This window comes from Panthera pardus, unplaced genomic scaffold (genome assembly GCF_024362965.1).
Source record: "Panthera pardus isolate Hobbes unplaced genomic scaffold, ASM2436296v1 HiC_scaffold_27, whole genome shotgun sequence".
NCBI classification, from domain to species: Eukaryota; Metazoa; Chordata; class Mammalia; order Carnivora; family Felidae; genus Panthera; species Panthera pardus.
Genome location: NW_026526843.1, coordinates 45,715,708 through 45,739,700, shown reverse-complemented (window position 1 = coordinate 45,739,700; position 23,993 = coordinate 45,715,708). Strand labels below are relative to the sequence as shown.

Sequence of the window (23,993 nt, the reverse complement as noted above, 5' to 3'; positions counted from 1 at the left end):
GGAGGCCAGAGGCAAGAGGCCCAGCTGGCTCCACCTCTCAAGCCAGGTGGGAGCAGCAGACAGTGTTAGCAATTTTAACTAAGGAACCATGGATGAAGGCAGAGCAGGCAGACCTGGGTGCTTTCCCCAGCCAGCAATCACTTTTTCTTCATGGAAACCTGCAGCTGCAGGGGTATGTGGGAACAGCAGTCCCTTCTGTGTATCCCTGAGTTACATCTGTGGGGATTTGGGGGAGGAGGGGAAAAAAGGAAGAAGCCAAAGGTGGTTACTCAAGTTGGTCACCTGAGTAAAGGTGACATTTACCACCTTGGTCACCTGTCCATGTGTACTTTCTTAAGCTTTTCTGTCCATTCTTTAAAATCAGTGATGCATAACTCTTATATTGAGAAAATAAAATTATGCTATTTTTTTAATTTAAAAAAAATTTAAGGTTTTATTTATTTTTGAGAGAGAGAATGAGAGAGACAGCATGAGCAGGGAAGGGGCAGAGAGAGAGGGAGACACAGAATTCAAAGGAGGCTCCAGGCTCTGAGCTGGAGTGACCAACAGAATCAGTGCCTAACTGTAAAGATGAGAGGTTTTGGAACACTGGAGAGCTGAGAGGGCAGCACCTTCATCCCTCCTTTGACAAAGCTGAGAGGATCAGACCATTTCTATACTCCTCACACCCTCAGGTGCCTCTACCTCAGTGGACTGGAATCTAATCCAGGGGCTGGTGTTCAGAACAACCATCATATCATAAGAGGTTGACATAGCAGTTAGCCAAGACTTTAGGACGTTAAATTACATGTCTTTCTTTAATGAAACAAGACAGGATTGTGTTGCTTTTTTAAACCAAATTGTAAGGTGATCCAAAAGTGGAAAAAGTAGATCATTCACATTAAGTGGCCAAAGTTAGACCACTAAAGATTAGATCTCCTTGTGGAGTAATTCATAGATTGTATGAAAAATTTGTTTCCAATTTTAAACCTAGTTAGTATGTTTTGAAAGCTGCTATTTGGCTATAACTGGTAGAAACATTTTTCTTATAAATAAATATAATGTAATTAATGAGGCCTTTTGGGTTTTCCCTACCTTTCAAATTGTTCTCCACTCCAATAAAAATAGCATCATTTTGGGGTGCCTGGGTGGCTCAGTCGGTTAAGCATCTGACTTTGGCTCAGGTCATGATATTACGGTTCATGAGTTCAAGCCCCAGGTCGGGTTCTGTGCTGACAGCTCAGAGCCTGGAGCCTGCTTCGGATTCTGTGTCTCCGTCTCTCTCTGCCCCTTCCCTGCTCGTGCTCTCTCTCTCTCTCTCTCTCTCTCAAAAATAAATAAAACCTTAAAAAAATTAAAAAAATATTAAAAAATAGCATCATTTTATTTTCTCAATATAAGAGTAATGCATCACTGATTTTAAATAATGGACAGGACAGTTTAAGAAAGTAAGATATTTCCACAATGTATGTTCTTTTCTGAAATCTTTCCTTCCATTTCATATAGGGGTGTCGGGAAAACGCTGGCCCTTAATGACTGGGGGTGGGAGAAGGTGAGAGAATGGGAGAAGCAATTGGAGAGGGAGTAGAGAAGGAAAAAGAACTGCTCCTCAAAGAGGGAAAAAAAAGACCAATGGACAGGGGAACAGATGCAGTTTCTCCCTGTTCACCACAGAAAGGCAAATTCCAGCCACAAGGAGCAGCTCTCCTCAGTCTCCGGGATTGGCAGAAGAAAATGAGTGGCAGGACCTGATGTAGCGGGGAAGGAAAGGGGTGGGCGGGTTCCTGCTGCACTGCCGATGGGATGGGAGAGGTAACTGGGGTCCTGCACTCGCGGGTGACGTGGCCCTCACGTGAGCAGCAGCCGACGTTTGCCGACGTCCTTCAAATCCTGGTCCTGGTTTTGTCCGGCTACCAGCTCCCTATTGCCCTAAGGGAGGGCGGGCCAGTGGCCAGGGAAGGAGGAGGAAATAACCGCCCGGATCCCAGCAGGTCTGTGTGTGGATGGGAGCAGCCCGGGGGGAATCCCTACGGTGTGGGTAGCGGAGGGTGGAAACAAAGCGGACTTTCTCAACACCCTTCCACTATCCCTGGCCCTTCCAAGAATAAAAATGGTGGACTTGGGGGCTGGATTCCTGGGGACATCCTGGACCAAGAGGGAGGAAATTTGAAAACTTTGGCATCCAGGGCCTTGAATCGGGCAGGGCAGATATTAAGATTCTAGTCCTGTGTGCATCCATCTACCAAGCCAGAATCTTGGGGCTGTGCATCTGTCATTCCCTATGTCTTTCAGTAGGGCGCTGTATACCACCCAGAGGAAAAGAGTAAAGAATCTGCTCCGAATCCCTGGAGGTCGGTGTAAAGGTGGGATCGCCCTGCGGCCCCTGGAAGGGTGGGGGATGGTTGAGGTCCTTGCCTTAACTTGGGCCCATTTCTGACTCCAGCTACCTTCCTGTTATTTTATGTAGGAAGAAGGATGTGACGGCGCCTACAGGGAAAATGGCTGTCATTGGGGGTTGGAATGCATCGGGGAGGAGGCTCTTCTTTTGCTTCTCTACTTTTCCATACTCCCTCATCCGCCTCCTCCTTTTCTACTTGTTCGAAAGGGGTGTGGTTTTTGCTGGGAAAATGGCCGACCTCTGAGGGTGGGTGCTGCAGGAATGGGTGAGTGGACGCTGGGCTTGAAGAGGGCTGATGTCAGCGGAGTCCTGAGAAGTAGGGGTAAGGATTAGAGACCAAAACATGAAATCCGTTTGACAACCAGAGTCCTGAATTTGGAAAAGCTGGTATTGAGACCTTCCGAAGTGCTGTTCTGTCCGCAAGCCGTTTGCCTCTGACGTGTGGCATGTGTGTCTATGGACACACTTTAGGGCCAATTCAACCGTAGAAGCAGGAAGAAGGCGACAATTGTCCAGAAAAAGTAGGCCAAAGTGAGGGTGGTGGCAATATTTGGGACTCCTGGGGTGGAGAAAAGTGGAGACTGCAAACCCCAGTGTCCTCATGAACCTCCTCTGCATCCCTCCTCCTTTCCTCCTCTTTATACCATTTTGGAGCGTTCAAAACAAAGTGCTCTGCAGGTATTAGACAAAGAAAGAAGTGGCTGGGGGGCGGGGCACGGGAATCCTGAAACGGGGGTGGGGAGATCTTGCTTCAAATTGCTGTTTGGAGTACTGTATCCTGGGTTTGTCTCCTTCCTGAAAGCACTAAGTCCCAGAGTTCTCAGTCCTTAGGTTTAATGGGGGAGACAGAAACTGAGATGAGAGAGGAAGGAAATTGCTCCAGAGAAGTGGAAGTTGGTATAATGGGTGAAGGGAGGAGTGTCCTGGAACCTCTGTGATGCTGGAGGTGGTGGAGGGAAGGGTGAGCTCCAAAACTTTGTGCATTTTATGTCTGTCCGCCTTCCAGACAATCTCTCCACCACCATCTGATTTGTTACAGGGAAAGGGCTGTGGCATCACTTTTGAAGGAAACAACTGACCTGGGTTGGGTGAGGATAGGGTGGAGACTTGAAAGAGATGAAGGAGATGGGGAAGGGAGATAATAAATTTCAAAGCCACAGCTCTGTGAGGAGGGGATGGTGATGTTGCGGTACACAGAGCGAGGGCCAGAGATGCAGGAAAGGGATGTGTATCTTTCCAGGATGAGGTCCTTCTGTCCCTTGATCATTCAGCATCCTCCTCCCCACCCGTTTGTATGCAGGTTTGCAGGACCCAGCGGACTTCCAGGCAAGGAAGAGAAGGAAGAAAGTGCCTGAACCTGTATGGGTGTATGTAGGGGCGCCACTACCCCCAGGACATCTGGGGTAAGGGAGGTAGGGAAATGATTAGGTACCTTAAATTTAACATACTGGGGTGGGATGGTTGAACATGAGGTTGGAGAATCTGGACGTGGGGAAATTTTTCAGAATTACCTCCCCAATAGAGAAGAGGAATCAATGATCCAGCCCTGATTCCCTGTCATGTCCTCTACATTTGTCGGTCTGTAGTTCAGTCTGTCTGCATGCAAAGGCACAAAAAGAGAAACTGACGCCTTAAATCTTTCTTTCATTCCTAGGTTCCGCTGTATCTGTAGCTGCAGCAGGGCCTGCTGACTCTGTTCCCAATATAGGAGCACCCCTCCGGGCCAGAGCAATCTCATTCTGCCCCAGTTAAGAATTCGGCTCAGACATTGTCCCCAGCATGGGCCGTACTCGGGAAGCTGGCTGCGTGGCCGCTGGTGTGGTGATTGGGGCTGGCGCCTGCTACTGTGTATATAGACTGACCTGGGGAAGAGATGAGAATGAGAAAATCTGGGACGACGATGATGAAGATGATGAGGAGGAATCTAGTGATATTGTAGAGACTAGGATTGAGAATGGGAAAGGAGCTAAAGCTAATGCTGGGATGGGGTCTGAAGCTAGACTTCAGGGTAATTCAAAGGTGAAGGCTGAGGTGGGCATGGTACTTGAGAGTGGTTCAGTTGTAAAGGCAGAGGTCCACTTGGGGCCCCAGAATGGAGGAGGCCTAGAGGCCAAGGCCAAAGCCCTTTTCAGCACCCTGAAGGAACAGGCAAGTGCAAAGGCGGGCAGAGGAGCCAGGTTGGGTACCATCTCTGGGAATAGGACCCTTGCACCCAGTTTACCCTGCCCAGGGGGCAGGGGTGGAGGCTGTCACCCCACCAGGAGTGGTGCTAGGGCTGGGAGTAGGGCAAGTGGAAAAACCAAGGGAAGAACCCGAGGTAAGAGCACCAGGACTCCAGCTACAGCATGGCCTGTTCGTAGGGGCAAGTTCAACTTTCCCTATAAAATTGATGATATTCTGGGTGCTCCTGACCTTCAAAAGGTTCTTAACATCCTGGAAAGATCAAATGATCCTTTTATTCAAGAAATAGCCTTGGTTACTCTGGGTAACAATGCAGCATATTCTTTTAACCAAAATGCCATTCGTGAATTGGGTGGTCTTCCAATTATTGCAAAACTGATAAAAACCAAAGATCTTATTATTAGGGAAAAAGCTTACAATGCCCTTAATAACTTGAGTGTGAATGCTGAAAATCAGGGAAAGATTAAGACCTATATCAGTCAAGTGTGTGATGATACTGTGATCTGCCGCGTGGACTCAGCTGTGCAGATGGCCGGACTAAGACTGTTAACTAACATGACTGTGACTAATCATTACCAACATTTGCTTTCCTATTCTTTTCCAGACTTTTTTGCATTGTTATTCCTGGGAAATTACTTCACCAAGATTCAGATTATGAAACTAATCATAAACTTTACTGAGAATCCAGCCATGACAAGAGAGCTGGTCAGTTGTAAAGTACCATCAGAATTGATTTCCCTCTTTAATAAAGAGTGGGACAGAGAGATTCTTCTTAATATCCTTACTCTATTTGAAAATATAAATGACAACATAAAAAGTGAAGGACTTGCATCATCTAAGAAAGAATTCAGCAGAAGTTCACTTTTTTTCTTATTCAAAGAATCTGGAGTGTGTATTAAGAAAATTAAGGCATTAGCAAATCACAATGATCTGGTAGTGAAAGTAAAAGTCCTAAAAGTATTGACCAAACTTTAATTGGGTGTATGTCCCAAACAATATCGAGATAATTGTTTAGTTTGCACTTGGGAACAATGCATTTTGTAAATTCTTTGTTTGCCATTGTGCTTATATGGCAAAGAGATCCTTTCAGCTGCCATTTTGGAATAATGAATATCAAGGATCATCAAGAGTGATGATGGTTGTGGTGGTTGGTTTTAGGCTGTACCATTTTAAGGATGCCAAATGAATACTAGAGCTTGTATAAAGAAAGCACTTATTGATTCCATCTTGCTACCTAGACTGAGATATTTTTTGCTCTTTCCTTTACCTAATTTGACAGCAAACTAATTATAAATAAGCTACACTTTTGTATTGGTTTACATTTGTTAATCTTAGACTTGTGTTTCATCAATAAAGTTGTGTGTTTTAACCAGAAAAAAGTATTGTGTCCCTTGAGTTTACGATTTAGAAAGGCAAGATGTATCGAGACAAAATTGTCCTAACAAAACCACGAACCTCTCTGATCATGGCCACACCCCTCCCATCAGTGCAAAAACTTCTGTAGGCAGCAGTGCTCAGGGAAAATTTTATAGAGAAGGGGGGCACTTAAGTAAGCTGAGCTTGAAGGATAGGATAAAAATGGGGATGTTTTGAGAATGACTGGTGACTTGGGAGACAACTTTTGTGTTCTGTTAAATATTGTCATAGCACAAAGTAGCACTACTGTATTCACTGATCATAAATAAGATAACTTCTTTCCCCCATAGTTTGGGATCTCTAAAGTTATGATGTATCTTACAGTTGATGGCATCTTAGCATTGTGCCATACTTTAATTAGAAGTATTTTTTTTCCTTTTGTAGTGGTACATAAAATAATGATGCATCTAATAATCAAAGGCATCTTAGATCAATGAAATTCTAGTCAATGAGAAAAATGTAAAAATGTATTTAATACATAAAGGATGTATTTGCTCCATAATAAGTACATCATTTTGTACTGATAGAGGTTCTGCAGTAGTTTGAGTTAGGAAACTGGCAGAGGGTTGAGGGGGAGTCATCAGATTCCCCTTACTGAAGGAATATTTTATTTATTTATTTATTTATTTAGACCGTTCATATCATCTTTATTCAAAATAGCCTCAAACAGGAAACAAATGACCATCAACGGTATAATAGATAAATAAAGTGTGCTATATTTACATGCTACACAGCAAGAAGGAAGAACACATGCTGCTATATGTGGCAATATGGATGACTCACACAAATATAATGTTGAATAAGCCAGATTCAAAAGAACATTTATCATGTGATTCCATTATATGAAATTCAAGAATAAGCAAAACTAATCTATGGTGATAGGAATAAGACCAGTGGTTACTTTGGGGAATGATTGGGAGGGGCATGAGGGAACCTTCTGGACAGTTGGAAATGACCTATATCTCAATTTAATTGGTGGTTACACAGGTGTAAACATCAAGGGAATGGGTGCTGTTGTATCACTGCCGTATTCATATTGCAGATTGTGATTTGGAGCCAACAAAGCAACATTATCAATATCAGTAATATTAATTTAAATTTTCTTAATTTTGTGGCTTGGTTTATTTTTATTTTGTGAGGTTTTTTTTGTTTTGAACTTTATGTAAGAGTTAGGGTTGGTAGAATATGCCACTTTTGCATAAGGATTATTTTGAGCTAAAAACATTTGAAAAAATAGGCATAGGAAGGCAGGAGATAAAAACCTTAAGTAATCTGTTTTGTCTCTTAAAGTCCTCATATGAGTAAGGGAAGGGAAACAAAAATAATATAAAAGCAGGGAGGGGGACAAAACAGAAGAGACATCATAAATATGGAGAACAAACTGGGGGTTACGGGAGGGTTGTGGGAGGGGGGATGGGCTAAATGGGTAAGGGGCACTAAGGAATCTACTCCTGAAATCATTGTTGCACTGTATGCTAACTAATTTGGATGTAAATTTAAAAAAGTAAAAAATAAAACAAGTTAAAACAAAAGAAAACAAAAACCAAAAAAAAATCTTATGTGAAAATTGTATTCCTTAAACCAGGAGGAAAGACAGACACATTCTTATCACTAGAGAGGGAGTTAAGGTTGAGATATTTCTGTACAAAAAGATCTTGCTAAAATAAATTTTATCTTCCTTTAATCTCCCCATATTTTAGCTACTTTTACACAATTGCATCTTTTCCTTCAACCTACTATATAAACATTTGGATTTTGCCACTTGTTTGGATCTTCATTTTCTTATGAGGGTTCCTATGTCATGTAGAACTTATGCTAAATAAATTTGTTTGCTTTTCTCCTGATTACAATAATAATTTCAGACAAAACTAGAAGCCCTTGAGTTTTCTTTCTTTTTAAGAATAATATTACTCAAATTTGATAAGCAACGCATTTATCTACAAGATGTATATTAAAGAAGAAAAAAGTTGGTAGTACCTAATATTTGTCAGACACTGTTTGGAATTTATAGAGTTCCTACCCCCTCCACTTAATCTCCTCAACAATCCTGTCAAGTAAATATTATATTTTTATTGAAGAAGAAATGAGACTTGGAGGATATAGGTAAGTTTCCCAAGATCACTTCATCAGTAAGAGGTAGATTCAGTGGCCTTCCAAACTTGAGCAATTGGTTGTTTTAATTTTTTTAATGTTTATTTATTTTTGAGAGAGAGACAGAGACAGAGACAGAAGAAGAGCGGGGGAGGGCAGAGAGAGAGAGAGAGAGATAGAATCTGAAGGAGGCTCCAAGCTCTGAGTTGTCAGCACGGAGGCTGATGAAGGGCTTGAACCCACAAACTGCGAGATCATGACCTGAGCCGAAGTTGGACACTCAACCACCTGAGCCACCCAGGTGCCCCAGCAATTGGTTGTTTTAAAATCGCTTTCTTTGGAACCAAATGTCTGTATAATGCCTCCATAGATATTTTATACAAAACTCCCCTTGATGAAGACAGAAATGGAGATGATATTCTTTATGTCGAGTCCATAACTTTATAGATAACCACACAGCAAAGTGTAGAAGAAAGAGTAAAGTCTTAGGAATTGCCAATAGTTGAGGTTCAGATGAAAAAGAGAAAATATTTATCTTGGTGCTCTTATGTGTCAGGTAGGATGAGCAGTTTGGCTACTGAGCAAATAATAATGACTTTTGTATTGATTTGTTCAAGTTGGGGTACTGAGTGACTTTTATAAAATTAGGTACACTGTAAATAAACTTTCAGAGCCTGATTTAAAATCTTTCTAATTTTCTCCTAGAAAAAAATTCATTGGAGATACTTGAGGACACAGAGGCAATGAGAACACACTTGTTTTCTGACCCAGATGTGTAGCTTGAACACCTAAAAAAGAAATTTACATCAAGCCATGTTGAATTTGGGGTGCTGAGTGACTTTTATTACTTAACCTCATTTAAAATGTGGGTAAAAATGAGGTTAATAATAAAAAGCCACCATGTGGCAGGGGCATAGGCCTGACTAGCATCCATCTGCTCTGGCAGATTTCTCCTCCTTCCCTCTCATTCTTTCCCCCTTTCCTTCCCTCCCACTTATATCTTTATTTCCTCCTTCTGGAAGATCACTGGCTGTATAGTCTCTTTGTGCTTCTGTGACCATTTAATTTCCATGACACCAGGCCACGGAACAGTGGGCATTTAATACAGAATTGTCATTGCTGTGGTAATGTGGCGACCTAGGGTGTGAGTGGATGCCAAAAATTTTCTGGAACTCTTGTTGAACAGAGACTGAGGAGGAACTAGTCTTAGCGTGGCACAGCCCTATGTGCATGGCATGTACTTTTGATGTCCCACACCTGGTATTATTTGGAACCAAATTGTCTGGACTTTGGAAAGTGCTGTGTGAGACAGATGTGTGACAGCCTGGTCCAGGCAGGCCACATGGCCAGCCAAGCCACATGCCAGTGTCCTGATGCTTTCACACTGGAGGTTGCCACTCTCAATCATTTTGGGAAGGGTACAGTTCTAGGATAGTGGCCGTGATAGTGGCAGATCATGGGGGCATGGAGGAGGCAGTGTCCTGTCTTTAGAAATGATGGCAGCTCCTGGGAAACTGAGGAAATTAGGAACTTGGAGGATATTTTGGTTTTGTTATCATCTAACAATTTCAGGAATTTAAGTGGGTCTATCCCAGTAAAATGTGTCCAAAGGTAATTTTACAAAAATGAAGTATACTTCTCTTATAAATTGTCACCTAAAGCACAATATTTCAAGGCTTATTTTTTAAAATTCATAGTTTACTTGTCTTGTCTCAATAAACATTCCAAGTGTAGGTTTAGCAAATTGATATGGTCAGGCAAACTGTGCACTTAGGCTTCTGTTTGGTTATTTTCTCTGCTAAGTTCACCCTGTGGGGTGGACTTCGACCAATGGAGACTACTAAAGAGAGCTAACAGTTAAATTCTTTTCTATCCCTTCCACTTAGACTGTCATAGATGCAGTAATTTTATGTGTTCTTACTGAAAACGTCATGTGATGTAAGTAATCAGCTGTGTTTTTGTTGAAAAGTTCTGTCCAGATGAGTAACTTACCTCCTTGTATTTGCCTTCCCTCTTTCCTTGTCTCACTTCCCTTTTCCCCTAACACTTTTTCCCTTGTATTATACATCTCAGGGTCAACTTTTGCCCCAGGCCCTGTTTTCTAGTCTTGAACTAAGGAGCTACTCAAACTATTAATTCTATTTTTAAGAAAATGAGTTCTGTAATATATTACTATAGTAGCTCAGTGCACCATCCCTCAAAAGTAGCAAGCATAAAAAATAATGTTTCTACTTATGGAGAAAATTAATGTTTTGGAGGTAACCAAAAACCTTCCACAAAGTATGCTGTCAGAAAAAGGTAAGTGTTGATAATAGACACCTACTTCACAATACACAAAACTGTATATAACAGAAAAATTAGAAAGGAAAGCATTGAATTGTGTTTATAAAAAGTTTGATGGGGACAAGAGCCTATTTTTATAACCTAGAGGTAGGAAGAACCTTCCTCAGTGTGATCAAATATCTAGAATCCATAAAGGGAAAATATGAAGGATTTGATCACCTATATAGGGGGAAACACATGAGCAACACTAAATGAATTAGATATACCTATTTTGACAGCACCAACATCTAGCTAAGTCAGCTTGTCCTGATTCCCTGAGCACTAAATAATCATCTGATGATAATTTGGTTTCTGATGTAGATTGATTTTAGGGAGTGAATGTTCTGAGCACCAAACACTAAGAATCTGGTCTACTTGGTAATTTTTTTTCTTATAGTAACATAAATCATCATTCTTTTATTTTCAAAAAGAAATGCTACCCCACTTGGTAATAGGTTATGCCTTCTGCAAACTTAGAAATGCTCAATAAACAGGGGGTTCTATGCCTAATCAAACATTCTGTATTATTATAAATGGTCAACAGTGCCAGAGAGTTACACTAAACCCAATCTCAATGGTGGACTGAATGGATCTGTAAGGATAAAGTTACCACCCAATAAAGCTTCCTGATCTCCCCACCACCCTTCTCCTTCCCCCTAGGCCTATCCCCAAACACACACATTGTCCAAACCCTTAACAAAAGGCCTGAGGGGGACTGAATGGACAGGGTCAAGCATGGAAGTATACCATTTCGAAAAATAAATGTCTATTATCTTGCTTAATATCACACTTCAGGGCAGAGCTGACCAGGGACTATTATCCTAGTTTTTTACACCTTATGATGGCAAGATAGTTCTGGTTTAAGGGCAAGGAAGAGCCACAGCTCAGAGAAACCAGAAATAAACTTTAGCTTGGGATGTTATACAAAATGAATGTGGAAAGGTAGCATTGAAAATGGTCATCATCATTCTTAGAAAAGCCATTATCAAGGGATCTTAGCTAGTCTCCATTTGTCAAAGTTCACCCTTTGGAGCATTAACTCTACTGTGTTTCCATGTGTGTAGTTTGGTTAGTTTGCAGCAGCAATAGTCCTTTCCTGCTATGTGACACTACATTAACTCGTTCCTCAAGCTGTGGCTTGAACCACAGTGGCATTGGCAGTGGCAGAAAGGATAATTGCTGTATTTCCTCTGGATTTGAAGTAAGGCAGGGCCCAGGAATGGCGAGGGGATGCAGTTGGGCCAAGTGGAACTTTGATGGTACATACATTGAATTGGGAAATGTGATACTAATAATTGTGTTATGAGTCCATTATGAAGGATGCTAAAGCACCATGGGGATAAGATACACTATAATTTGGGCTATGAAAATTCTACAATTGGTAGAAGGGGGTCTGGACCAAAAATTCTGAGTCAGCAAGTAAAGTACTCATAATGCCTCCTATCTCAGGATATATGACCACGAATGAATTAATCAGTGCATTTAAGCATTTTCAAATCTGCTGCCTAATTCTGTTATCCAAGTTATTACACATTGTGATCTTGCCTTGCAACCAAGTATAGGACATTGATGTTTTAGGAACACAAAACATGCTATTAGGTCTTGAAGATGTGAGCAATACTAATGAAGACATTTTTGCTAGCACCTGCAAAGGAGAGTGACATCCTGTTTGACAAAGTGGGTAAAATGCATTTTTGAACTTTTGAAAATTTAAAAGTTTTTAGAAAAAATGGAAAAATAATATAAGGATAAAATGAAATAAGTGTAAGAGGGACATTGGGACTGAGACAATTGTTTGAGTTCTTATTGCAGCAATTGATTGATTTGTTATAGTGTATTATTTCTTTGCCATACTTCTGGATTGCATTTATAATTATTATATTTAGAATTTTCACATATACATCACTGGTGTGATTAATCCATCGTTTTATTTATTTTTACATCACCAAGTATTTTTAAGTTGAAGTATGATTGACACACATAGTTACATTAGTTTCAGTTGTACAACATAGTGATTCAATAAGCCTATACATTATGTTATGCTCACCACAAGTGTAGTTACCATCTGTCACCAAACAATGCCATTGACTATACTCCCTATGCTGTACCTTTCATTCCTATGACTTTCATAACTGGAAACTTGTATCTCCCACTCCTTCTTACCCATTTTGCTCATCCCCCACCCCTTCCCTCTGGCAACCACTAGTTTGTTCTCTTTGTGGTTTCTGCTTTTTTGTTCGTTTATTTGTTTTGTTTTGTCTTTTTAGATTCCACATATAAGTGAAATCATACGGTACTTGTTTTTTTTATCTGACTTATTTCACTTAGCATAATACCCTCTAGGTCCATCCATATGTCAAATATTGTTATTAAGATTGTGTGGCTTGTTTTTCACTTACAAAGCAGTGTCTTCATAAAGAAGAAAATTATCAATGTTTTCATTCATTTAGTTTATTCTTTTCAAACAAATTCTCCCTTACCATAAGGTCATGAGATTATCTACATTATCTTCTAGCAGGTTTACTGTTTTGCCTTATCTCATTTAGATCTACAATTCACCTGGAATTTATTTTTGTATGTGACATGAAGTAAGTGTCAAGATTATATTTTTTCCCTATAAAAAGATATCCAATAGACTCAGCACCATTTCTTGAGAAGACTGTCCTTTCTCTACTACATACACTACAGTGTCATATTTGTGATAACTTGTTGCCATATATGTATGGGTCTGTCCTTGTACTTTTGATTCTGTCCATTAGTCATTTTTGTTTAATCTTTATTTATTTATTTTTGAGAGAGATAGATATATAGAGAGAGTGGGGGAGGGGCAGAGAAAGAAGGAGAGATAATCCAAGCAGGCTCCTTAGTGTCAGTGCAGAGCCCCACGTGGGGCTCGAACTCACAAACAGTGAGATCATGACTTGTGCTGAAATCAAGAGTCAGACACTTGGCTGACTGAGCCACCCAGGCATCTCTGTCCATTAGTCTATTTGTTTATCCTTTCATCAATGTGTTTGAATCCTGTCATAATCACTGTAGCTTTATAGTGCATCTTAATATTTGGTAGTATGAATCCTCTTTATTGTTCTTTTTCAGAATTCTCTTGGTTATTCTTGGTGCTTTGCATCTCCATATTTTTTTTTTAAATGTTTGCCAATTTACACTCATATTAGTTCAGATTTGTACACATTTTGCTAGAACGACTCCTAGGATATGATGATATCTCAATGCTATTTTAGATGGCTTCATTTTTATTTTTATTTATTAATTTATTATTATTATTATTATTGTGTTTTAGAGAGAGAGAGTGTGCAAGAGAATCTCAAGCAGGCTGCATGCTCAGCACGGAGCCCAATGCAGGGCTCAATCCCACAACCCCAGGATCATGACCTGAGCTGAAATCAAGAATCGGACGCTCAACCAAGTCACCCAGGTACCCCAGATGGCTTTGTTTTTAAATTTTCATATCCTACTTGTTCGCTGCTGGTATATGGGAATAGAGCTGATTTCTAAAAATATACTGACATTGTATTGAATGGACTTGTGGAAATCATTTATTAATTTTTATAGTTTATTTATAGATTCTTTTGGGTTTTCTACATATGCAATCATTTTGTATATGAGTTATGATTATTTTTTCCAGTTATTGTTCCTTTTATTTATTTTTTCTTCCCTTATTGTACTCTCCCCAGTATGATGATGAATAAAAGTGGTAATAGTGGCCATCTTTTTCTTGTTAACTGATCTCAAGTGGAAAGCTCTCAATATTTCAATATTAACTATTATGTTTGTTGTAGATGGTGATTACCAAATTATAGAAGTTCCCCTTTATTCCTGGTTTCCTAAAAGTTTTAAATCATGAATGGGGGTTGAATTTTATCAAATGCCTTTTCTGCATCCATTGAGACATTTATATAAGTTTTTCCCTGTAATTATAATAATGTGGCAAATTATGTTGATTGATTTTTAAATGTTAATTTAACCTTGTGTTTTTAGATGAAACCCAACTTGATTATCATGTATTATCTATTTTGTATATCACTCAATTTGGTGTGCTTTTACTTGGTTTGAAATTTTTGCATCTATTTTCATAAGAGGGATTAACCTTTAATTTCATTTTTTGTAATATTTTTTTCAGGTTTGGTATCATATTTATTCTTGGATCATAACACAGAGTGGGTAGTGTGATAAATAATTTTATGTATCAACTTGGCTAGGCCACAGTACCCAGATGTTTGGCCAAACACAAGTCTGGATGTTGCTGTGAAGTTATTTTTCAGATATCATTTAAATCAGTAGACTTTGAGCAAAGCAGATCATTATCCATCATGCGAGTGGGCCTAATCCAATGAGCTTCAGGCCTTAAGAGAAAACAACTGAGATCTTTTGAAGAGGAGGGAATTCTGTTTTCAGATTTTTTTTTTTTTACTTTAGAGAGATAGAGTGCAAGCAGGGTAAGGGCAGAGGAGAGAGAATCTTAAGTAGGATCCATGCTCAGTGCGAGCTCAACACAGGGCTCTATCCCATGACCCTGGCATCATGACGCAAGCCAAAATCAAGAATTGGATGCTCAACCAACCGAGCCACCCAGGCCCCCCCAGGTTGTCTTCAGACTCAAGCTGGGATGTCAACTCTTTCCTGAGTCTCTAGCTTTCTGGCCCACACTATAGATTTTAGATTTGACACTTTCCACAATTGCCAGAGCCAATTCCTTTAAATAAAATCTTTCTCTTTTTCTTTGTGTATCTATCTCTATTTCATCTGTATATATATCCATATCTATATATCTATATCTATCACTTATTGGTTTTTTTCTGTGGAGAATCTTGATTATTCCTCTTTTTCTCTTTGCAAAAAATTTTATAAAATTAATTTGATTTCTTCTTTAAATATTTGGATAAATTTACTGGTGAAGCCACCTGTAGCTGAAGTGTCTTTTTGTGGGAAATTGTTTTTTTTTTTTTTACCTATTCAATTTAGAAAATTAATCAATTTAGAAAATTAGTACAGCACTAATCAAATTTTCATCTTTGCTTGTATCTGTTTATCCTTATATTGAATGTTTAATGTTTGTGGGTTCTGTAGCAATGCCTACTTTTTCATGCCTCATGTTGATTTTCCTGTTATTGTGCTTCTTATTCCTGATATTTTTCTATCAGGAAAACCAATATGAGGCATGAAAAAGTAGGCATTGCTACAGAACTCACAAAAATTAAACACTCAATATGAAAATGAAGAAAGTAAATAATAAAGATGAGAGCAGAAATTAATAGAAAACAAGCAGATGAGAGAGAAGCAAAAAGTTGGTTCTATGTAATATTTTCTCTCTCATATGCTTGTTTTCTATTAATTTCTGCTCTCATCTTTACTATTTAGTTTATTAATTTTCATTTGAGTTTAATTCATTGTTCTTTTTCTAAGATCATTGATTTATAGCCTTTCTCCTTTACAAACATGCAGTATAAAAACTATGATTCTATCTATAAATTTCTTTCTACACACTGCTTTAGTTGCATTCCACAAAATTTTGATAATTTGTATTTTCATTACCATTTAGTTCAAAATATGTTTAAATTTACATTCATATTTTTTCTTTAATCTATGTTATTTATAAGTATTTTACTTAATTTCCAAGTATTTGAGAGTTTTCTGGTTGTCTTTTACTTATTGATTTCTAGGTTAATATCACTGTAGTCAGAAAAAATACTCTATGTCTTTTTAAATGTATTGAAACATTCTTTTAATACTATTTTTAAAAAAATTTTTAGGAGTCTCTTGAAGATGGTGGTGTAGGAGGACACTGGGCTCACCGTGTCCTGCTGATCATTTAGATTCCACCCACATCTGCCTAAATAATCCAGAAAACCACCAGAAGCCTAGCAGAACAGACTCTCCAGAGCCAAGCATAGACAAGAGGCCCATGGAAGAGGGTAGGAAGGGCAGAGAGGCGGAGTGCGCTGCACGGACTGGCGGGAAGGAGCTGGGGCGGTGGAGGGGCAGCCCGCTCGGCAAGGCAGAGCCCCTGAGTCTGACTTGCAAAAGCGGAGGGGCCGGACGGAGTGTATTCTGACAGCCAGCGGGACTTAACATCTGAAATGTTATGTCAACAGCTCTGCTAGGAGAGTGGGAGGGCTAGAGGACAATGGGAGGGAGAGTTGTTGAGCCCTGGAGGACAGAGATCATCTTGGTGGGGAACAAAGGTGCTGGCCAGCGCCATCTCCCTTGCCCATCCCCCAGCCGAAATCCCAAAGGGAACCAGTTCCCATCACGGAACTTGCTTGCACCTTACAAACACCCAACACTGAGCTTCTGTGGATCCTTCCCTCCAAAGGGTCTGCCTCCCTCTTGGTGCCCCAAGGCCCCTCCCCCAGGGGACCACTGAAGGCAAAGCGAGCTGAGCCTGCCTCTCCCACCCCTGTGCACCTTGCAGATCCACCCAGGCTAATATGCCAGATCCCATAGAAGCAGCACCACAAGCCTGGCAGTGTGCAAGTAGCCCAGACAGGGGCCACACCACTCCACAGTGAGTCCTGCCCCTGGGATAGGGTAAGATAAGGTACACACCAGTCTGAATGTGGCCCCAGCGGTGGGCTGGGGGCAGACATCAGGTCTGACTGTGGCCCACCCACCAACATAAGTTACTCCAGACAGCACAGGGGAAGAGCCCTGCAGTTCCGCACCACTCCAGGGACTATTCAAAATGATGAAATGGAAGAATTCTCCTCAAAAGAAACTCCAGGAAGTAATGACAGCTAATGAACTGATCAAAAAACGATTTAAGCAATATAACAGAACATGAATTTAAAATAATAGTCATAAAATTAATTGCTGGGCTTGAAAAAAGTATAGAAGACAGCAGAGAATCTATTGCTACAGAGATCAAGGGACTAAGAAACAGTCAGTAGGAGCTAAAAAATTCTATAAATAAGTTGCAAAATAAAATGGAGGCGACCACAGCTCAGACTGAAGAGGCAGAGGAGAGAATAGGTGAATTAGAAGATAAAATTATGGAAAAAGAGGAAGCTGAGAAAAAGAGAGATAAAAAAATCCAGGACTATGAGAGGAGAATTAGAGGACTAAGTGATGCGATGAAACATAGTAATACACGTAAAATAGGGATTCCAGAGGAGGAAGAGAGAGAGAAAGGGGCTGAAGGTGTACTTGAGCAAATCATAACTGAGAACTTCCCTGATCTGGGGAAGGAAAAAGGCATTGAAATCCAAGAGGTGCAGAGAATTGCCTTCAGACATAACTTGAATCAATCTTCTGCATGACATATCATAGTGAAACTGGCAAAATACAAGGATAAAGAGAAAATTCTGAAAGCAGCTAGGGATAAACATGCTCTCTATATAAAGGGAGACCGATAAGACTCATGACAGATATATCTACTGAAACTTGGCAGGCCAGAAAGGAATGGCAGGAAATCTTCAATGTGATGAACAGAAAAACCATGCAGCCTAGAATCCTTTATCCAGCAAGTCTGTCATTCAGAATAGAAGGAGAGATAAAGGTCTTCCCAAACAAAAACTGAAGGAATTCATCACCACTAAACCAGCCCTACAAGATATCCTAAGGGGGATTGTGTGAGTGAAATGTTGTAAGGTCCACAAAGTACCAGAGACATCATTACAAGCATGAAACCTACAGACATAACAATGACTCTAAACCCATATCTTTCTGTAATAAACTGAATGTAAATGGGCTAAATGCTCCAACCAAAAGACATAGGGTATAAGAATGGATAAAAAAACAAGACCCATCTATTTGTTGTCTACAAGAGACTCATTTTAGACTTGAGGACACCTTCAGATTGAAAGTGAGGGGATGGAGAACTATTTATCATGCTACTGGAAGTCAACAGAAAGCTGGAGTAGCCATACTTATATCATACAAACTAGACATTAAATTAAAGGCTGTAACAAGAGGTGAAGAAGGGCATTATATAATAATCACAGGGTCTATCCATCAGGAAGAGCTAACAACTATAAATATCTATGTGCCAAATAAGGGAGCCCCCAAATATATAAAACAATTACTCACAAACAAAAGCAACCTTATTGATAAGAATGTGATAATTGCAGGCGACTTTAATGCTCCACTTACAACAATAGATAGATCATCTAGGCACAGGATCAAAAAAGAAACAAGGGCCCTGATGATACATTAGATCAGATGGATGTGACATATATATTTAGAATTCTGCATCCCAAAGCAACAGAATATACTTTCTTCTGCAGTGCACATGGAACATTCTCCAAGATAGATCACATACTGGGTCACAAAACAGCCCTTCATAAGTATACAAGAATTGAGATCATACCATGCACACTTTCAGACCACAATGCTATGAAACTTGAAATCAACCACAGGAAAAAGTCTGGAAAACCTCCAAAATCATGGAGGTTAAAGAACACCCTGCTAAAGAATGAATGGGTCAACCAGGTAACTAGAGAAGAAATTTTAAAAAAAATATGGAAACAAATGAAAATGAAAAGACAACAAGGCAAATGTTTTGGGATGCAGCGAAGGCAGTTCTGAGAGGAAAATACATTGCAATCCAGGCCTATTTCAGGAAATAAGAAAAATCCCCAATACAAAATCTAACAGCACACCTAAAGGAACTAGAAGAAGAACAGCAAAGACACACCAAAACCAGCAGAAGAAGAGAAATAATAAAGATCAGAGCAGAAATAAACAATATAGAATGTAAAAAAACTGTAGAGCAGATCAATGAAACCAAGAGTTGGTTTTTTGAAAAAGTAAACAAAATTGGTAAACATCTATCCAGGCTTCTCAAAAAGAAAAAGGAGATGACCCAAATAGATAAAATCATGAATAAAAATGGAATTATGACAACCAATCCCTCAGAAATACAAGCAATTGCCAGGGAATACTATGAAAAATTATATGCCAACAAACTGGACAACCTGGAAGAAATGGACAAATTCCTAGGCACGCACCCACTTCCAAATCTCAAACATGAAGAAATAGAAAACTTGAACAGACCCCTAACCAGCGAAGAAATTGAATCAGTTATCAAAAATCTCCCAACAAATAAGAGTCCAGGACCAGATGGCTTCCCAGGGGAGTTCTACCAGACGTTTAAAGCATAGATAATGCCTATCCTTCTCAAGCTGTTCCAAAAAATAGAAAGGGAAGGAAAACTGCCAGACTCATTCTATGCAGCAAGCATTCCTTTGATTCCCAAACCAGACAGACATCCAGCAAAGAAAGAGAACTACAGGACAACATCCCTGATGAATATGGATGCAAAAATTCTCATTAAGATACTAGCAAATCGAATTCAACAGCATATAAAAAGAATTATACACCATGATCAAGTGGGATTCATTCCTGGGCTGCAGGGCTGGTTCAACACTCGCAAATCAATCAATGTGATACATCACAGTAACAAAAGAAAAGAACCATATGATCCTGTCAATCAATGCAGAAAAAGCATTTGACAAAGTTCAGCATCCTTTCTTAATAAAACCTTCGAGAAAGTCGGGATAGGAGGAACATACTTAAACATCATAAAAGCCGTGTATGAAAAGCCCACAGCTAACATCATCCTCAATGGGGAAAAACTGAGAGCTTTCCCCCTGAGATCAGGAACACGACAGGGATGTCCACTCTCATCGCTGTTGTTTCACATACTGTTGGAAGTTCTAGCATCAGCAATCAGACAACAAAAGGAAATCAAAGGCATCAAAATTGGCAAAGATGAAGTCAAGCGCTCACTTTTTGCAGACGACATATTATAAATGGAAAACCCAACAGACTCCACCAAAACCCTGCTAGAACTGATACATGAATTCAGAAAAGTAACAGGATACAAAATCAATGTACAGAAATCAGTTGTATTCTTATACAGTAATAATGAAGCAACAGAAAGACAAATAAAGAAACTGATCCCATTCACAATTGCACCAAGAAGTATAAAATACCTAGGAATAAACCTAACCAAAGATGTAAAAGATCTGTATGCTGAAAACTATAGAAAGCTTATGAAGGACATTGAAGAAGTTATAAAGAAATGGAAAAACATTCCGTTCTCATGTTTTGGAAGAATAAATATTGTTAAAATGTCAATACTACCCAAAGCTATCTACACATTCAATGCAATCCCAATCAAAATTGCACCAGCATTCTTGTCGAAGCTAGATCAAACAATCTTAAAATTTGTATAGAACCACAAAAGGCCCTGAATAGCCAAAGGAATTTTGAAGAAGACAAAAGCAGGAAGCATCACAATCCCAGACTTTAGCCTCTACTACAAAGTTGTCATCATCAAGACAGCATGGTATTGGCACAAAAACAGACACATAGACCAATGGAATAGAATAGAGACTCCAGAACTGGACCCACAAAAGTATGGTCAACTAATCTTTGACAAAGCAGGAAAGAACATCCAATGGAAAAAAGACAGTCTCTTTAACAAATGGTGCTGGGAGAACTGGACAGCAGCTTGCAGAAGGAGGAAACTACACCACTTTCTTACACTATTCACAAAAACAAACTCAAACAAATTCAGATAAAGGACCTGAATGTGAGACAGGAAACCATCCAAACCCTAGAGGAGAAAGCAGGAAAAAAACCTCTCTGACCTCAGCCGCAGCAATTTCTTACTTGACACATCCCCAAAGGCAAGGGAATTAAAAGCAAAGATGAACTATTGGGACCTCATGAAGATAAAAAGCTTCTGCACAGCAAAGGAAACAACCAACAAAACTAAAAGGCAACCAACGGAATGGGAAAAGATATTTGCAGGTGACATATCAGACAAAAGGCTAGTATTCAAAATCTATAAAGAGCTCACCAAACTCCACACCTGGAAAAGAAATAATCCAGTGAAGAAATGGGCAGAAAACATGAATAAACACTTCTCTAAAGAAGACATCCAGATGGCCAACAGGCACATGAAAAGATGCTCAACGTCACTCCTCATCAGGGAAATACAAATCAAAACCACACTCAGAAAGCACCTGACGCCAGTCAGAGTGGCTGAAATGAACAAATCAGGAGACTATAGTTGCTGGCGAGGATGCGGAGAATCGCGAACCCTCTTGCACTGTTGGTGGGAATGCAAACTGGTGCAGCCACTCTGGAAAACAGTGTGGAGGTTCCTCAAAAAATTAAAAATAGACCTACCCTATGACCCAGCAATAGCACTGCTACGAATTTTCCCAAGGGATAGAGGAGTGTTGATGCCTAGGGGCACTTGTACCCCAATGTTTATAGCAGCACTTTCAACAATACCCAAATTATGGGAAGAGCCTATATGTCCATCAACTGACGAATGGATACAGAAATTGTGGTTTATACACACAATGGAATACTACGTGGCAATGAGAAAGAATGAAATATGGCCTTTTGTAGCAACGTGGATGGAACTGGAGAGTGTTATGCTAAGTGAAATAAGCCATACAGAGAAAGACAGATACCATATGTTTTCATTCTTATGTGGATCCTGAGAAACTTAACAGAAGTCCATGGGGGAGGGGAAGAAAAAAAAAGGTTAGAGAGGGAGAGTGCCAAGCCATAAGAGACTCTTAAAAACTGAGAACAAACTGAGGGTTGATGGGGGCTGGGAAGGAGGGGAGGGTGGGTGATGGGTATTGAGGAAGGTACCTTTTGGGATGAGCATGGGGTGTTGTATGGAAACCAATTTGACAATAAATTTCATGCTCAAAATTTTTCTTAACGATTATTTATTTCTGAGAGATGGAGACAGAGCACTAGTAGGGGAGGGGCAGAGAGAGAGGGAGACACAGAATCCGAAACAGGCTTCAGACTCTGAGCTGTTAGTACAGAGCCTGACGGGGGGCTCGAAATCACAGACTGTGAGATCAGGACCACTGAGCCACCCTGGTGACCTGTAACGTTCTTTATAATCTAATATTTGATTAATTTCTACAAATTTCCACATGCATTAAAAAATCATGTATATTCAGAAAATTTTCAATGAAATGTTCTTTATAATTATTCAGAGGGTGCCTTAGTGGCTCAATCTGTTAAGCATGTGACTTTGGCTCAGGTCATGGGTACACAGTCCATGAGTTGGAGCCCTGAATTGAGCTCTGTGCTGACAGCTCAGAGCCTGGAGCCTGCCTTGGATTCTGTGTCTGCCTCTCTCTCTGTTCCTCCCCTGCTCTCTCTCTCTCACTCTCTTCTCTCAAGTGCAAATAATCTTAAAAAATGTATATTTAAAATTAGGTTGATAATGTTGTTCAAATTTATATCTTCCCTGCTTTTTAAAATATCTGCTTGGTCCATCAATTACTGAACTAGGTATATTGAATTCCCTATTATGATTGTGAATTGGTCTATTTTATCTTTTAGTCTATCCATTTGGCTTCATTTATTTGAAACTATGTTACAGGTACATCAAAAATTAGAATTGTTGTATCTCCTTTGTTGATTAACCCTTTTATCACTATAAAATTCTCTCCTCTATCTCAAGCAATTGTTTTTGTTTTTCTTTTTGTTAGTATTTGTGTAGTGGATTTGTTCCCATTCATTTACTGTAGATATTTATGTGTTCCTATACTTAAGTTGCATCTCTTATAAGCAGAATGCAATTGGATTTTGGTTTTTGTCCAATGTGACACTCTTATTCTTCTAATTGGATTATTTGCTCTATCTATATATTTGTATATACTCCTCACTTTATTTACATCATTTCTGTTTAGTTTAATTACTGAAATATTTGTGGTTAAGTTTACCAACTTACCATTGTTTTGGCTAATCTGTTATATATTTCCTTTTATTTTCTTTCTTTTCTTTTTCCCCTTTGATTAAGGAAATATTTTTATTATTTCATATTGCCCCCATATTACCTCTTATACAATATTATTTTACCCTTCTTCTATTAGTGATCATAGAGCAGGAGTTAACAAACTCTGGCCTGTGGGCCAAACATCTGTTTTCGTAGATAAAACAGATGTTGCTTGAACATAGCAACATTCATTTGTTTATGTATTGTCTATGACTGCTTTGTTTTACAAAGGTGGAGTTGAATAATTGTCATGCAGATTATATGGCCTGCAGAGCCTAAAATATTTACTGTATGGCCTTTATTAAAAAGCTTGGAAGGAGAGGCCAATATGGCAGAGCAGCACAGAAGTTTTTTGGCCTCTCTCACCCCTGAAATGCAGCTAAATCAACATCAAACAATATTTCACACCTAGAAAACTTATTTGAGGATTAACACAACAATATGCAAAACTTGAACCACAGAATTTGGCAGGTACATAGCATGGAGAGGTGAAATGAGGGAGAGAGAAGCTGTGGAGGGTAGGGAGCTATTTTTGCTGGCTGGGAGAGGACAGAGACAGGGGGGAAAGTACAGGAAAAGAACTCCCCCTTAAAGCATCTGGAGAGAAAGAGTGGAAACACCTGCAAGAGACTGAAGAAGAAAGGGAGAAAGGAGAAAGGAAAAAGGAGAGTTTAAATACCATTAAGACAAAGGAGAAAGGAGAGGGTTTAAATACCACTAAGACTCTATAACCAGTGGAGCGCAGAGTCTTAAACTCTGCAGTTCGATACCTGGCAGAGCTCTGGTGGGAAGAGTGAATCCCCAGGAGCTGACAGCAAGGTCCTA

General features: G+C 39.6%; 2 protein-coding genes across 13 annotated transcripts in view; both read left to right on the top strand.

The window, feature by feature from the left end:
• The window catches only part of ARMCX4 (armadillo repeat containing X-linked 4), a 66,647-nt gene that overhangs the window by 32,043 nt on the left and 10,611 nt on the right, over nt 1–23,993 (top strand). For 2 of the 3 annotated variants that reach the window (XR_008418191.1, XR_008418190.1), the window contains exon 6: nt 13,686–13,820. The gene's annotated coding sequence lies outside the window, so the exon portion shown is untranslated. Of the gene's footprint in view, nt 1–13,685; nt 13,821–16,155; nt 17,692–23,993 lie in introns of those variants that run through there. The other variant, XR_008418189.1, reaches the window with a different exon arrangement.
• Nucleotides 1,756–5,937, top strand: ARMCX1 (armadillo repeat containing X-linked 1). 10 transcript variants are annotated; one of them, XM_019436017.2, is made up of 4 exons: nt 1,756–1,970; nt 2,275–2,330; nt 3,678–3,780; nt 4,032–5,937. In XM_019436017.2, exon 4 carries the CDS (start codon nt 4,157–4,159, stop codon nt 5,531–5,533), a length of 1,377 nt encoding a protein of 458 aa, XP_019291562.1. In that variant the 5' UTR covers nt 1,756–1,970; nt 2,275–2,330; nt 3,678–3,780; nt 4,032–4,156; the 3' UTR covers nt 5,534–5,937. The 10 variants fall into 10 exon arrangements, with proteins under 10 accessions (XP_019291562.1, XP_019291557.1, XP_019291560.1 ...); XM_019436012.2 differs by having other exon boundaries at nt 2,275–2,342; XM_019436015.2 differs by having other exon boundaries at nt 2,272–2,330.

Bases quoted from the DNA above. Each gene is read 5' to 3' on its own strand.
- ARMCX1 (XM_019436019.2), top strand. From the start codon at position 4,157: ATGGGCCGTACTCGGGAAGCTGGCTGCGTGGCCGCTGGTGTGGTGATT.